General features: G+C 54.0%; 1 protein-coding gene across 6 annotated transcripts in view; it reads right to left on the bottom strand.

The window, feature by feature from the left end:
• Positions 1 to 13,260, bottom strand: part of HMCN2 (hemicentin 2) — a 160,893-nt gene that overhangs the window by 121,800 nt on the left and 25,833 nt on the right. For all 6 annotated transcript variants that reach the window (XM_084998456.1, XM_084998477.1, XM_084998460.1 and 3 more), the window contains exons 5-8: positions 8,290 to 8,461; positions 7,527 to 7,633; positions 6,504 to 6,624; positions 2,968 to 3,231 (exon numbers count right to left, since the gene is read on the bottom strand). In XM_084998456.1, the coding sequence (XP_084854582.1) occupies positions 2,968 to 3,231; positions 6,504 to 6,624; positions 7,527 to 7,633; positions 8,290 to 8,461 (664 nt within the window). The remainder of the gene's footprint in view (positions 1 to 2,967; positions 3,232 to 6,503; positions 6,625 to 7,526; positions 7,634 to 8,289; positions 8,462 to 13,260) is intronic.

Here is a 13,260-nt window from a genome sequence, read left to right as displayed (position 1 = left end):
GACTGGCCAGGAGGGGCGAGCCGGTGCCACCATTTTGTCAATTGCATGGGGCAGAGAAGTCAGACTGGTCCTAAAATCTGATGAAATGCTCCCCAGATGGGGCTCTCTAGGGTGTGGGTGCGGCTGTGCAACTGCTCGTCTGCCTGGAGGGTCAGTTTTACCCAAAATTGTTGGAGGGAAGCCTTTTTTATTTAAAAATAAGCATAGCTGGAGCATGGCTGTGAATACAAAATTCACACGCATTTTTGAGATAAAATAAGAGACTTCAATGAAATCTCACAGCTCATGATGAGCCTCTTGGGACCCCCGTCAGACGCCACTGCCCCCCTCGCCTGACTGTGGCCCTGGGGTGACACATACTCTTTCCTTGGCTCTTGGAATCACTTTGGTGGAAAAGTCTGAGAACTGCCCCCAGGGTCAGGCGTGGGCCGGCAGCGTCTCACTGGGTGAGTTTGGGCGTGTGCTCAATCCTTGCGCTGCCCTCTCCCTCGTCCCCACCAGAGATGCTCGGAGGGTGAGACAATGTGCCAGACCTCCTCCGAGTGCAGAGCTAGGGGTGGGAGGGTGGCCGGTGACATCATGCTGCAGGCTCCCTGCCATGTCCCAGGGGAGAGGGGTGTCGGACCATCTAGCCACGTCCTCAGCTGTGTGCAGAGCAGTCACCGCTCACCCCCACACGCTGGAAGCCTCTGCAAGGCCAGCCCTGGCTCCCTCTTCCTGGAGCAGAAAAAGCCTGGGGACCCCAGGCCTCGCCCTCCCCCCACCCATCCTATCTCCAAACCCAGAGCCCCCTGCTCTCAAACTCTCAGCCTCCCAGACCAGGAAGGGAGGGCAGCAAAAACCCAAACCACATCCCTACCCCATCCCCACACTGTAATCTAGAGCTGACATGGGGACCAAAAGCCAGAGCTAAACTCCAAACTCCTGGATCCCCCTGAAAGAACAGGGGAGAGAGAAACAGAGGCTGCTGTGTCCCCTGCTGAAATTCCTTCCTGAAAATTCCTCCCCAAAGTCAAAAAAGCCAAGGGAGGAAGAGCCCAGGGGCCACAGCAGAGAAGGGGAGACCAGGAGGCCGAAAGAAGGGGTCCTAAACCCCCGACCCTGCCTGGCCACACTCGGATCCTCAGAGTCCTCCGTCTCACCATGGGCACCTCAGCATCCCCCTGCATCCCGATGTATAGTGGACAGGGGAGTCTGAGACCCCCAGCAAAGTTGACGTTGAAATGTCAGTGAGAGCCACCTCTGTGAGCTCCCCCCAGGCCACTACCAAGGGGAAGGGGGAGTGGGCAGGAGGAAAGAACAAAATTCAATAAAGTGGCCTATGGCCAACAAGCTTGGGCACACCCCCCACAAGCCCTGCTTGGATCAGATGCAGATCTGGAAAGCCCAAGACTCCCCCCTGCCCTCTGGAGATTCCGTCTAGATGGTGAGATCTCAGGGACATTCAGGAAACTAGCAAAAGCCACACACATGGGAACCAATGTGACATGACCAAAGATGGAGCCACAAAATGACTTGTGCCTGCAATGGTGTCACAGGAACAGCAGCTGCCCTGAGTGGAGGGCCCTGGTCCATGGTTCCCAGGTCCAGGGTGCAGCCTCTGAGTTGTCTTGTTATGTGCATCAGCTTAGAGAACCCTCCAAGCAATGCTGTGAAATGGGTGGCCTCAGCTTCCTCAGCTGTAAAATGGGAACACATCTCAGAACTGCTGTAAGCATTCAGTGAGCTGATGCATGGCAAGTGCTTGGCCCAGGACTGTCCTGTGGGAAGTGCTGAACATGGTGACTGGATTAGTATCACCCTGATTACATTCATGTAGTAATTACGTGCATACTCGTACCTACTGCCCTCCCCACTGCTCTGTCTACAATGGCCTGGCACCATGACCAACACAAAATAATGTTGAATGCACAAGTGGATGGATGGACAGATAGGTGGGAGGGTACACAGATGGATGGATAGATAGATGGATGCATGGATGGATGGATGGATGGATGGAGGGAGGGAGGGAGGGAGGGATGGGTGGATGGATGGATGGGTGGATGGATGGATGGGTGGATGGATGGGTAGATAGATGGATGCATGGATGGATGGATGGATGGATGGAGGGATGGATGGATGGGTGGACGGATGAGTAGGTGGGTGGATGGATGATTGGATGGATGGATGGGTAGATGGATGGATGGATGGGTGGATGGAGGGAGGGAGGGATGGATGGATGGGTGGACAGATGGGTGGGTGGGTGGATGGATGGAGGGATGGATGGATGGGTGGATGGATGGAGGGATGGATGGATGGGTAGATGGATGGATAGATGGATGGAGGGAGGGATGGAGGGATGGAGGGAAGGAGGGAGGGAGGGAGGGATGGGTGGATGGATGGATGGGTGGATGGATGATTGGATGGATGGATGGATAGATAGATGGATGCATGGATGGATGGAGGGAGGGAGGGAGGGATGGATGGGTAGATGGATGGGTGGATGGAGGGAGGGAGGGATGGAGGGATGGATGGAGGGAGGGAGGGATGGGTAGGTGGGTGGATGGATGATTGGATGGATGGATGGGTAGATGGATGGATAGATGGATGGAGGGAGGGAGGGAGGGAGGGAGGGATGGATGGGTGGACGGATGGGTAGGTGGGTGGATGGATGATTGGATAGATGGATGGGTAGATGGATGATTGGATAGATGGATGGATAGATGGATGGAGGGATGGAGGGATGGAGGGATGGGTGGACGGATGGGTGGGTGGGTGGATGGATGGAGGGATGGATGACTTTGCAGTGAATCCTTGAGCTGAAAACTACATCCAAAGCATCTCACTATTTAACTTAATACCTTGCAGCGCTTGCTGCCCAGAGAAGTTTAATGCACAAATATTTCCTGCTCTACTCTAATCAGAAAAGCCTTCCAGGAAGAAATGAACCCCCCAGGGAGCTGGGGGTAGTAAGAGCCAGTCACTCACCTGGGGCTACCCCACGGTAGGAAACTCCGGAGACACGGAGGAGGGGGTTCCCCTCATGGTCCTTGCCCTTCACCTTGAGGTAGAAGCGCTCCTGGGGGGTGCGGAAGGACGGCCCGCCCCACAGCTGATGGGTGGATCCATTGGAGAGGGGCTGCGTGGGCAAAGTCAGAAGGGACCGCCCGGAGCTGTGTGAGAGCTCCACTGAGTCCAGGCGGCCGGGCGCCTGCAGGCCCGTGGAGTTGATCACCAGGGAGATGGGCACCCCTGCAGAGGGAGGGTGAGGAAGAGGCTGCTGGCATCTGTGCTGGGTTCTGTGATCCTCCCCAAGCAGGGGCCCCAGGACCACAGTCAGGGACCCCACCTACCTGGCCCACCTCTCCCCACTCCCTCATCTTCTCCTTCCTGTGCCAGCTAATACTGGATGGGATGGGTGGGGGTGGGAGAGGGCTTGGGTACTGTCCGTGGTCCTGAAATGCCACGGTCCCTCCGACCCATGGCTTCCCACGGCTGCATCGCCTCTACCTCGCAACTGTGGCACTCACGGAGCAGAGCTGGGCAGGGGCGCTGCTGGTCATTAACTCTGCTGTTGGCTGTTGTCAGGCAGGCCCTGAGACGGGCCCCGATTCGGGAACACTGGCGCCTGCCCATCCTTCCCCCAAGCCCAGCGTTCCTCTGGTTTCCTTTTCTTTCTGGTTGGAAATGATCCTTCCCCACTCTCCCAGGAAAGGCAGAGCCAGACTTGGGTTTCATCATTTCTTTAGCTGACTGGGGGACTGTCAGGTCCCTCCCTTTTCAGAGAATTATTCATTTTTCTCTCTCTCTCACAGATCATAAACCAAGGACCAGAGGATGTGGTTGGTGTGGTCCCATGAAATGCCTTAAGACTTTTGAAAAAATATCAAGCCATCCAGAAAGGGCACATGCAAATCTGGAAGCCCAGATTCCTTTAAAAAATCAGGTGTGTCAGCGCTGGGATCGATTCCCATGTTGCAACAATTAGCCAACGGCATATCACAGCTGTCCCTCTGGCCCAGGCCCCACTGCCCAGTCAGCTGCAGCCGCCCCTATCCCCTGGTGCCCCTGGCACTGAGGCCAAGTACCAGTCGCTATTTATCATTTGAAATTTCCCTGCTGTTTCCCTCCCTTTTAAACATTTTTTAAAACTGTTGTTTCTTTTTTGGCCACACCTGTGGCCTATATGGAAGTTCCCAGGCCAGGGATTGAATCTGAGCTGTAGCTGTAACCTATGCCTCAGCTGCAGCAACACTGGATCCTTAACCCACTGCACCACAGTGGGAACTCCTCTCTCTCTCTTTCGTCTTTTAGGGCTGCACCCGCAGCATATGGAGGTTCTGAGGCTAGGGGTCAAATCAGAGCTGTAGCCACCAGCCTACACCACAGCCACAGCAACACCAGACCCGAGCCACATTTTTGATCTACACCACAGCTCACAGCAACACCCAGATCTTTTAACCACTGAGCAAGGCCAGGGATCGAACCTAAGTCCTCATGGATACTAGTCAGGTTCATTACCACTGAGCCACAACAGGAACTCCATCTTTTTTTTTTATTTTGTTTTGTTTTTGTTTTTTTGCCTTTTCTAGGGCCGCTCCTGTGGCATATGGAGGTTCCCAGGCTAGGGGTCGAATCGGAGCTGTAGCCACCGGCCTACGCCAGAGCCATAGCAATGCGGGATCCGAGCCGCGTCTGCGACCTACACCACAGCTCACGGCAACACCGGATCCTTAACCCACTGAGTGAGGACAGGGATCGAACCCACAACCTCATGGTTCCTAATCAGATTCGTCAACCACTGCGCCACGATGGGAACTCCAAGGAACTCCATCTTTTTTAACGTCTTGGATCCACATCTTTATCAAAAGTAAAAACCAAAGAGGGTCACATGTGGTCACCCCTTTTCATTTGGAAGATAATTTACTGCTGATCCTGGCCAGGAAACCCACAGAGGTGACAAGAATGGCAAACATTAGAGGAGATACGGACTCAAAGGAAAGCTCCGAGGGTCTGGCACACACCACTATTCGGGGGTCCAGAGTTAGCCTGACTTGGTCTAGACCCCCTCCCCACCCCTCTGCTCAGCTGGTCCAGGAAAATCCTCTGAATGTCCATGGCAAGAAACCACACTTTCCAAACTAAAATTAGGAGCCCTGGCCTGGCTATCAGACTATCTTTTTTCTTTTTTCTTTTTCATAGCTGCACCTGTGGCACATGGAGTTCGAGGCCAGGGATCAAATTCGAGCCTCAGCTGCTACCTATGCCACAGCTGCAGCGACACCCGTTCCTTAACTCACTGTGCGGGGCAGAGGATCAAACCCTCGCCGTCTCAGAGACAACACCAGATCCTTTTTGCTTTTTTTTAGGGCCGCATCCATAGTATATGGAGAGTCCCAGGCTAGGGGTCCCATCAGAGCTACAGCTGCCATCCTACACCACAGCTCATGAAAACACTGGGTCCTTAACCCACTGAACAAGGCCAGGGATCGCACCTGCAACCTCATGGATACTAGTCAGACTCGTTTCTGCTGCAGCCTGATGGGAACTCCAACACCGAATTCTTAGCTTGCTGAGCCACAGTGGAAACTCTAGGATGGCATTTTCTGGCAGGGAGCTTTGGCAACCTCAGCCAGAAGCCCCTGCCTGCTCTGGGGTCCAGGCTTCTCCAGATGGAACCACGATGGGACATGTAGGTAACCTCAGACCCCACTGGGCAGCTTCTAATCAGAAACTAATCCTGTGCCTCCAACCTCAACATCCCCCCAGGCTACCAACCCCCTCTCAGTCTCTGGGGTCTATCAAGGTCCATCAGGACACTCATTCTCTTAGAGTGGGACACTGCGCCCCTCTTCAGGTGAGCAATCAACTCAAGCCCCTGTGGGTGTATTCAACTAGCCTGACATTTGCTGGAAAGATTAAGAAGTAGGGTTCTAGAGAGACAAGACTTTTTTTTTTTTTTTTCTCCTTTTTTACTGCTGCACTTGCAGCATATGCAGGTTCCCAGGCTAGGGGCTGAATTGGAGCTGTGGCTGCGAACTACGACGCCACAGCCCCAGCAATGTGGGACCCAAGCCACAACCCGCACTGCAGCTTGCGGCAATGCCGGGTCCTTAACCCACTGAGCGGGGCCAGGGATTGAACCCCCATCCTCCAGGATGCGATTTGGGTTCTTAACCCTCTGAGCCACAGTGGGAACTCCTAGACATACAAATCTTGACAAAAACAAAGGGGAAGATGTGAACGTAGGAGTCAGAGGGATGGCATGAGGTCCTGGAGACCTTGGGGGCAGGAAGGACGATCTAAAGTAAATGGTCCCATGTCACCTGGGCTGGAGCTGACAGCGAGGGTGCTGGCCCGGAGCTCAGTTCACTGTGGTGTGAGAGAGGCTGGACCCAGCCTCTGCAGGACCCATCCCACAGCCATGGGCCAGCTGCCCCCCAGAGGTCCCCCCACTTCCCAAAGTCAAGCCCCACCTCTGCAGATGGCGGCCCCGCATCACCCCAGGGCCAAGGGCACTGTACCTTGCAGGGGCCACTCGATGGTGTGGTTGAGGTCCAGGGAGGGCTGAGTGGAGAAGCCGGCTCGGAAGTCGATGCTGCTGATGCCAGTGATCCTGACCGAGTGGCGGCCGCTGCTATAGACCTGACACAGCCCCAGGCCCATGTCACCATGGGCGTCCGACTCCAGTACCCCAGCCCCAGCCGGAGGCGGCTGACCTGACCCGGCCCGGAGCCAGCTGCTGGAATTTTCCCGCCTCTGCAGACCTGTGGGCACCGCATCTGCTCCCTGGGGGCCCTGCGTGATGCTCCCCAAATGAAGGGGAAGAAACCCAGAGACAGCGCTGTCTGGAGAAGGACTCTGGAAGCTGCCCTGCCCTTCCCACGCCCCCTGCCCAATACCCACAGGCCCCATCCGTCCCCCCCTGAACATCTAACCCCTGCCATGCCTTCCCCGTGGGCCTGAGAGCTCTTGGCTCAAAGATGCTCGGAGTTTGAAGGCTAGCAGCGTTGCACTTGGCCTGCAGCTCCCAGCACCGTGCTGGGCGCCCAGGAGGGGCTCCATAAATGTTTGCCTGATCAGCGAGAGCTATATCCTCCCGAGGCAGCAGCCTGCCCCATCCCAAGACACTCTGTTGGGAGCCCAGCCTGTCCCCATCCCCAGCCCCCCAGCACCTTGCAGATTAGAGCAGACCCTGCTCCCCATGCCAGTCCTGTCCCTCAGCCAAGGTCACCCCTGCTTCTTTTGTGCCTTCTTCACAGGACAGAGTGCTGAACCACCAGCCGGCTCAGCCGCCCACCTCTGGACCCTCAAGTCGTTTCTCCAAGTCCTTCTTAGAAGTTCCCCAATTAACCCTAAACCACTCCGCTCCCTCTCACTTGTGCAAAGCAGAATACACCTCCTCTGTGCTTGACCCCTTACTTCTGTTGATATGCCCACATCTTATCAAGGATGCCCTTAGCTTCCCAGTGGCCCAAGCCGGAGAGAGATGGTATCTCGGCTGGTGAAGCTGGCCTCCCCAGCCCGGGGAACCCAAGGCCCCCTACCTTGATGGACCACAGCCCGGGATGCTCAGGCTTAAAGGCCACGACCTTGGCTGAGTCAGGGATGCTGAGGAGCACGTTGAGGCCCTCGTCTTTCTGCAGGATCCTCCCTGTGGAAACCCCAAGGACGGCTCAGTCCCTGACCCTTTGCTGGGGATGACAGCGGCCCGGCCCTGTCCTGGGAACCCACAGCCCTCCAAACACCAGCCTTAGGCTTCCTAGAGGAACCGACAAGAGGCCTCGGTGGTACCCAGGCCCCTACCTCATCCTGGACTCCATCCTCACCCCCCGACCCCCAGGTGTGCGCTGTGCGCTGTACCCCTGGCCTCTAGTCTTAACTACTCGGAGTATCCTTGGAGCACCTCGGGGCCAGGCGGCTGGATCCAAATCACACGGACCCTTCATGACCCAGGCAAGTCGCTCCACTTTCCAGAGCCCCAGCTCCCCAGCTCCCCAGCTCTGCGGTGTGCCACTGGTTCTTGCCCCGATCCACTCATCAGACCACCGCAGGGAGGACGCCATATGACCTCCGCAGCCCTGGGACTGGCATTATTCTAATTCACCTTGCCAGGCTGCTAACGGCCTCCCTGACTCCTTGCCCACCGTGGGCATCCTCTCTACCCTTTGCTCCGCATCCCCCCTACCCCCTGGCTCCCGGAGCCTCGTGTCCATCCCCGTGACCGCCCTGGGCCTCTCTCCTCTGTCCCATCTTGGACCCCTGCTCGGTCTCAGGCCAAGGGGGAGGCCAGCCCGGGGGCGCACATACCCAGCGGGTCTCGGATCTCGATCTCAGGGCCTGGGCCACTCAGGGAGATGGTGACCTCCTGCAGGCTGGGATCGAAGGGGATCTTCCACGTGTGCTCACCGCCCTCCTCGTGGTCCGTGGACAGCAGGTGCACCCTGGAGGCCTGGATGGCTGACTCCACCCACTTCAGCACCTGGGAGGCAGGTGTGAGAAGCTGATGCCGGCAGGTGCCCAAGATGTCTCGCTTGTGTCTGACCCACAGGAGGTGGGTCCCTAACAGGCCTCCAGCTGTGTATAGAACCCAGTCCCCTGATGGGTTTTAAGGCAGCATACAGGCTTTCCAGGTCACCTGAGGCCACCCCGCACCTCCCCTTCAGCGATAGCCAAGGCATCCAGTAAAAACTAGGAAAGAGGGAGAGGAGGGGGCCCCTCCAGCCTGAACCATCTCTTTCCAGGCTAAGTTACATCCAGAAGTATCCTGTGCAAACACGAAAACTGAATCAAAATGAAACTCAAGGAGTTCCCATCATGGCTCGGTGGGTTAAGAACCTGACTAGTAACCATGAGGATGTGGGTTCAATCCCTGGCTTCAATCCGTGGGTTAAGGATCCAGCGTTGCCAAGAGCTGCAGTGTAGGTCGCAGACCCGGCTCAGAACTGGAGTTGCTGTGGCTGCGGCACAGGGCGGCAGCTGCAGCTCCAATTTAACCCTTAGCCTGGGAACTTCCATATGCTGCAGGTTCAGCCGTAAAAAAAAAAAAAAAAAGAAAGAAAGAAAGAAAGAAACACGAACTGACCATACAACAAATTGGTACCATAAACACCAATTTGAGAGAAAAGAATAATTCTACATGATTCTGGAACCTAGGGGATCAACAGGTCTTTTTCAGCGGGAAGCACCCTGAGGACAAAAAGAGTGCAAAGGAATCTTTATTTAGTAAGCTGCAAGTTGGCGGAACTAGCACCGTGATTGTGAAACCACGTTATGTCTCTCGGAGGCTAAAAAAAAGAAGTAAATATATTAATGTTTTCTTAACCAAGATTTTCTCTTACAGCCGAGCGTAAGAGAAAGCTGCAAGCATTTTATTTATATATAAATTCACTCCAAGTGAATTTAGAACCTAGGAGTTACCAAATACCATTTTCTATTAGGGTTCTTTAGAGAAATGGCTAATCCCAGGTCTAGGGCAAGGCAATTTACAGAAAGCCTGGAGCTACTGGTAATTCCATAAAGCAAGGAAGGTCTCAAAGACGATGGGGACATAGCAAAAGGAGAAAGGAACCAGCTGAAAGGAGCTCCCATCAGCTATACTGGGGACAACTTGAGCCCCCAAAAGAATGATGATAATCAACTGAAAGACAGGAGTTCCCGTCATGGCTCAGTGGTTAGTGAATCCGACTAGGAACCATGGGGTTTCGGGTTCGATCCCTGGCCTTGCTCAGTGGATTGAGGATCCAGCGTAGCCGTGAGCTGTGGTGTAGGTTGCAGACTCGGCTCGGATCCCGCGTTGCTGTGGCTCTGGCATAGGCTGGCAGCTACAGCTCCAATTGGACCCCTAGCCTGGGAACCTCCATATGCCGCGAGAGCGGCCCAAGAAATGGCAAAAAGACGAAAAAAAAGAAAAAATTAACTGAAAGACATTGAATGATGTAATCTATGCACCCACAATAATACTCAAAAAAGAAAAGCAGGATTCAGAGCAATAAAACCTCACCTGGCACCAACGAAGGTAACTTTTTTCTTTGTAGGGTTGCACCCGTGGCACATGGAAGTTCCCAGGCCAGAGGTCGAAAAGGAGCTGCAGCTGCCGGCCTATAACACAGCCACAGCGACACCAGATCCGAGCTGCGTCTGGGACCTACACCACAGCTGCACCTTCACCAGATCCTTAACCCCCTGGGTGGGGCCAGGGATGGAACCTGCATCCTCATGGATACTAGCCGGATTCATTGCTACTGAGCCACAGTGGGAACTCCCACAATGTCTTCATTAAAGAGAACGCATTAAGTGTCATCCTTACTTTTCAACAGGAATTGTGCTGCAAAGGAACCAAATCAACCCTTTCGATAAGCAAAAGTTCTCCTTGTTTGTTCGTTTGGTTTATGTGGGCCACACCCGCAGCATATGGAGGTTCCCAGGCTAGGGGTCGAATTGGAGATGCAGCCACCGGCCTTCACCACAGCCACAGACAGCAATGCTGGATCCGAGCCATGTCTGCAATCTACACCACAGCTCACAATAACACTGGATCCTTAACCCACTGAACGAGGCCAGGGATCGAACCCGAAGCCTCATGGATACTAGTCATGCAAAATCCCTTCTTCATGGAAGAATGCTCATTCATAAATATGGAAGGGACGATGCAATTAGGAAATCAACATTTTGCAACTCCTAATTAAATAATCATTTCCGGCAAGCATCCTCAGTGGATGCTGAAAACAGGATGAAAGGTTGCTAGGAAACTGGGGGTCCACACAGAGCCTCAGAGTGACCCCCACAGGCCCCCTGAGTCAGAAAGGGAAAAATAATGGCTTACAACGCCCGAGCTGGCTGTCGCCCGCTGAACCTGATAATCAAACTTATCATCCGTAATAGGAAGACAGATATCATTTGCCTCCTGGTATGATGCAACAGAAAATACACACAGCACCAACAATGAAATACTCCTGCCAAAAATGTCAGCCTCGATCTGATCAGTCGGCGAGAGCTCACTTCCAGTTGCGAAGGAATAAAGGAATATGGGTAAAGGATAAAGGAACAATTTATTGACCCCCATAAGGAAACAATCAGATGACTCCAGACCCCGGGACACCATACAACCAATGCCTTTCCAACAAGTTAGTGACATGAAAAAAAAGGCCGGACTGCTCCAGAGTTAAGGAGACTTCACAGACATAACGACCAAGTGAAATGCACAGTCCTTGCCTCAGTCCTGCTTTGACATTTTTGTGGGCGAACAGGGAAATCGCAATATGGACTTGGCATCGGATGATACGAGCAAAGTCCTAGTCATTTTATTAGGGTTATTAGGATGCTCTGGGTTATGCTGGAATCTACCGCTTTTTTCTTTTTTATTTAATTTTCTCTTTTTCTGGCCACACCCGTGACATATGGAAGTTCCCGGGCTAGGGGTCCAATCAGAGCTACAGCTGCCGGCCTGCACCACAGCCACAGCAAAGCAGGATCCCAGCTGCGTCTGACCTACACCACAGCTCACCGCAACACCCGATCCTTAACCCACTGAGCGACGCCAGGGATCAAACCTGCAGCCTCATGAATCCTGGTCGGGTTTGTTAACCACTGAGCCACCAAAGGAACTCCCGGAATCAACCTCCTTTTTAAACCCATGCTGAATTATTTACAGATAAAGCATCATGATTCAACAAAAGATATAGAAAAAGAGAGATGTCATCGGTGGAGTAAAAACATGAACTGCTGGATCTGGCAGGTACATTTTTTTTCCCCCTTTTCTCTATCTTTGATACTTTTCATCTTAATTTTTAAGGAAAAGGCATTTAGAAGGAACAACTAAGTATGCCATGACTTTCATACTTGAGTAACCATAGTGGTATCCTGCTCCTTGCCAACTCTAGTCAACTGCAACTGGCTCCCTGGAATACTGTTTGGAGAAATGCATGGCCACATTCAGCCTCAATTAGAAAAAGGTCTGGGATTGATTAGGAATGTCTGCCATGGATAGGGAATTAGGCAGTGGTGTCTGGCAGGCTCCCTTGCCCTAAATCACAGTCCTCCAGCTCTGCCTACCATGGGATCTCCCACGGAAGGGAAAGGGAACAGGAGGGAACTGGAAGAACTGGCTGTGATGTGGGAAATGAATACCTTTTGTTCAGACTGAGCTGGAACATGAGCCCAGATTGTACAGCTCAATTTCAGTTATCACAGGAGAAGAATTCAGTGGTCTGAAAACTCATCTCTTTTTAGACTCGGGGCCTCTTCATTCTTTTGTTTTGCCTAACTTTCTAAGTAATGCTTCTCTTTTCAAAAGATCCCACCTTGTCCTGGTCAAGAAATGGAGACAATTCTCTGTCCATTGCGGTGGGGAGAGCAGGGGGTTGGAAGTGAGCAGCAGCCGCGGCTCCCAGCTGGAGGGGCCGACGGAAGCGGGCCGTGCAAGGCAACTCCCCCCGCCCCACCGCAAAGCAACAGCTCTGTGCCCACTGTCGTCCCCCCTTGGGGCCCGGCCTGGTCAGGGGTCAGGAAGAAATCATAACGGAGCAAGGCTGCCAGAAGGCTGGGTGGCAGCACCGGCTGACAATTACCCAGACAAGCCACACTCGCTACTGTGTTTCAACTGTCATTACAAGCTCTTTGCAGGATGTTTTAATGGAGAGAAGATGCCCAGAGGTCCAGGCTGCTGACCCATGGAGAGGGCCGATATGGGACTGAAGGCCAGCGACCCCGTCAAGAGGTGGCCTGTCCCTAAGGCCTGCGCTGTAAGCACATTGCCACGTGGGAGCTGGAGGTGCTGACCCTCTATGCCCACAGTCAGGCCAGACCCCTGCAGGCCCAGGCCTGGGGGCAAAGCCGCTGGACCCAGTGATGGCTCCCGGGGCTCAGAGAAGAATCTAGGGAGACTTCTGAGCAGAGAGCCTCATCAGGCAAACTTAATGTTTATTTGCGTAGGTAATAGCTTCCAGATGTTAGCCGGACCGGGGGGGCCTGGAAGCCAGCAATGCGCTGCACTGGGGCTCATCTCTCTGTCGCTGATGAGGAAGGAATGAGAGAATCTGGCTGCTACCCCGGCCAGATGGTGGCCACTCAGCCGTTCAGATAAATCATCCCCAAGGCTCCTCCCAGGACCTCTGACAGCCAGGGTGACTGAGGAAGCGGGGAGGGGAAGCCAGTGGCTGAATGGGCCTCAGCAGCCATGGATCAGAAAACTGAGGGCAGGGAGTTCCCATCATGGCTCTGCGGTACCGAACCCGACTAGTACCCACAAGGACACGGGTTTGATCCCTGGCCTTGCTCAGT

Source organism: Sus scrofa, chromosome 1 (genome assembly GCF_054392235.1).
Source record: "Sus scrofa isolate SSC_HxYL_T2T_F1_AM1 chromosome 1, Sscrofa_HxYL_maternal_Yorkshire_Landrace_v2.0, whole genome shotgun sequence".
Taxonomy (NCBI): domain Eukaryota; kingdom Metazoa; phylum Chordata; class Mammalia; order Artiodactyla; family Suidae; genus Sus; species Sus scrofa.
The sequence above is the reverse complement of the archived record's forward strand: the minus strand, read 5'-3'. Positions and strand labels throughout refer to the sequence as shown.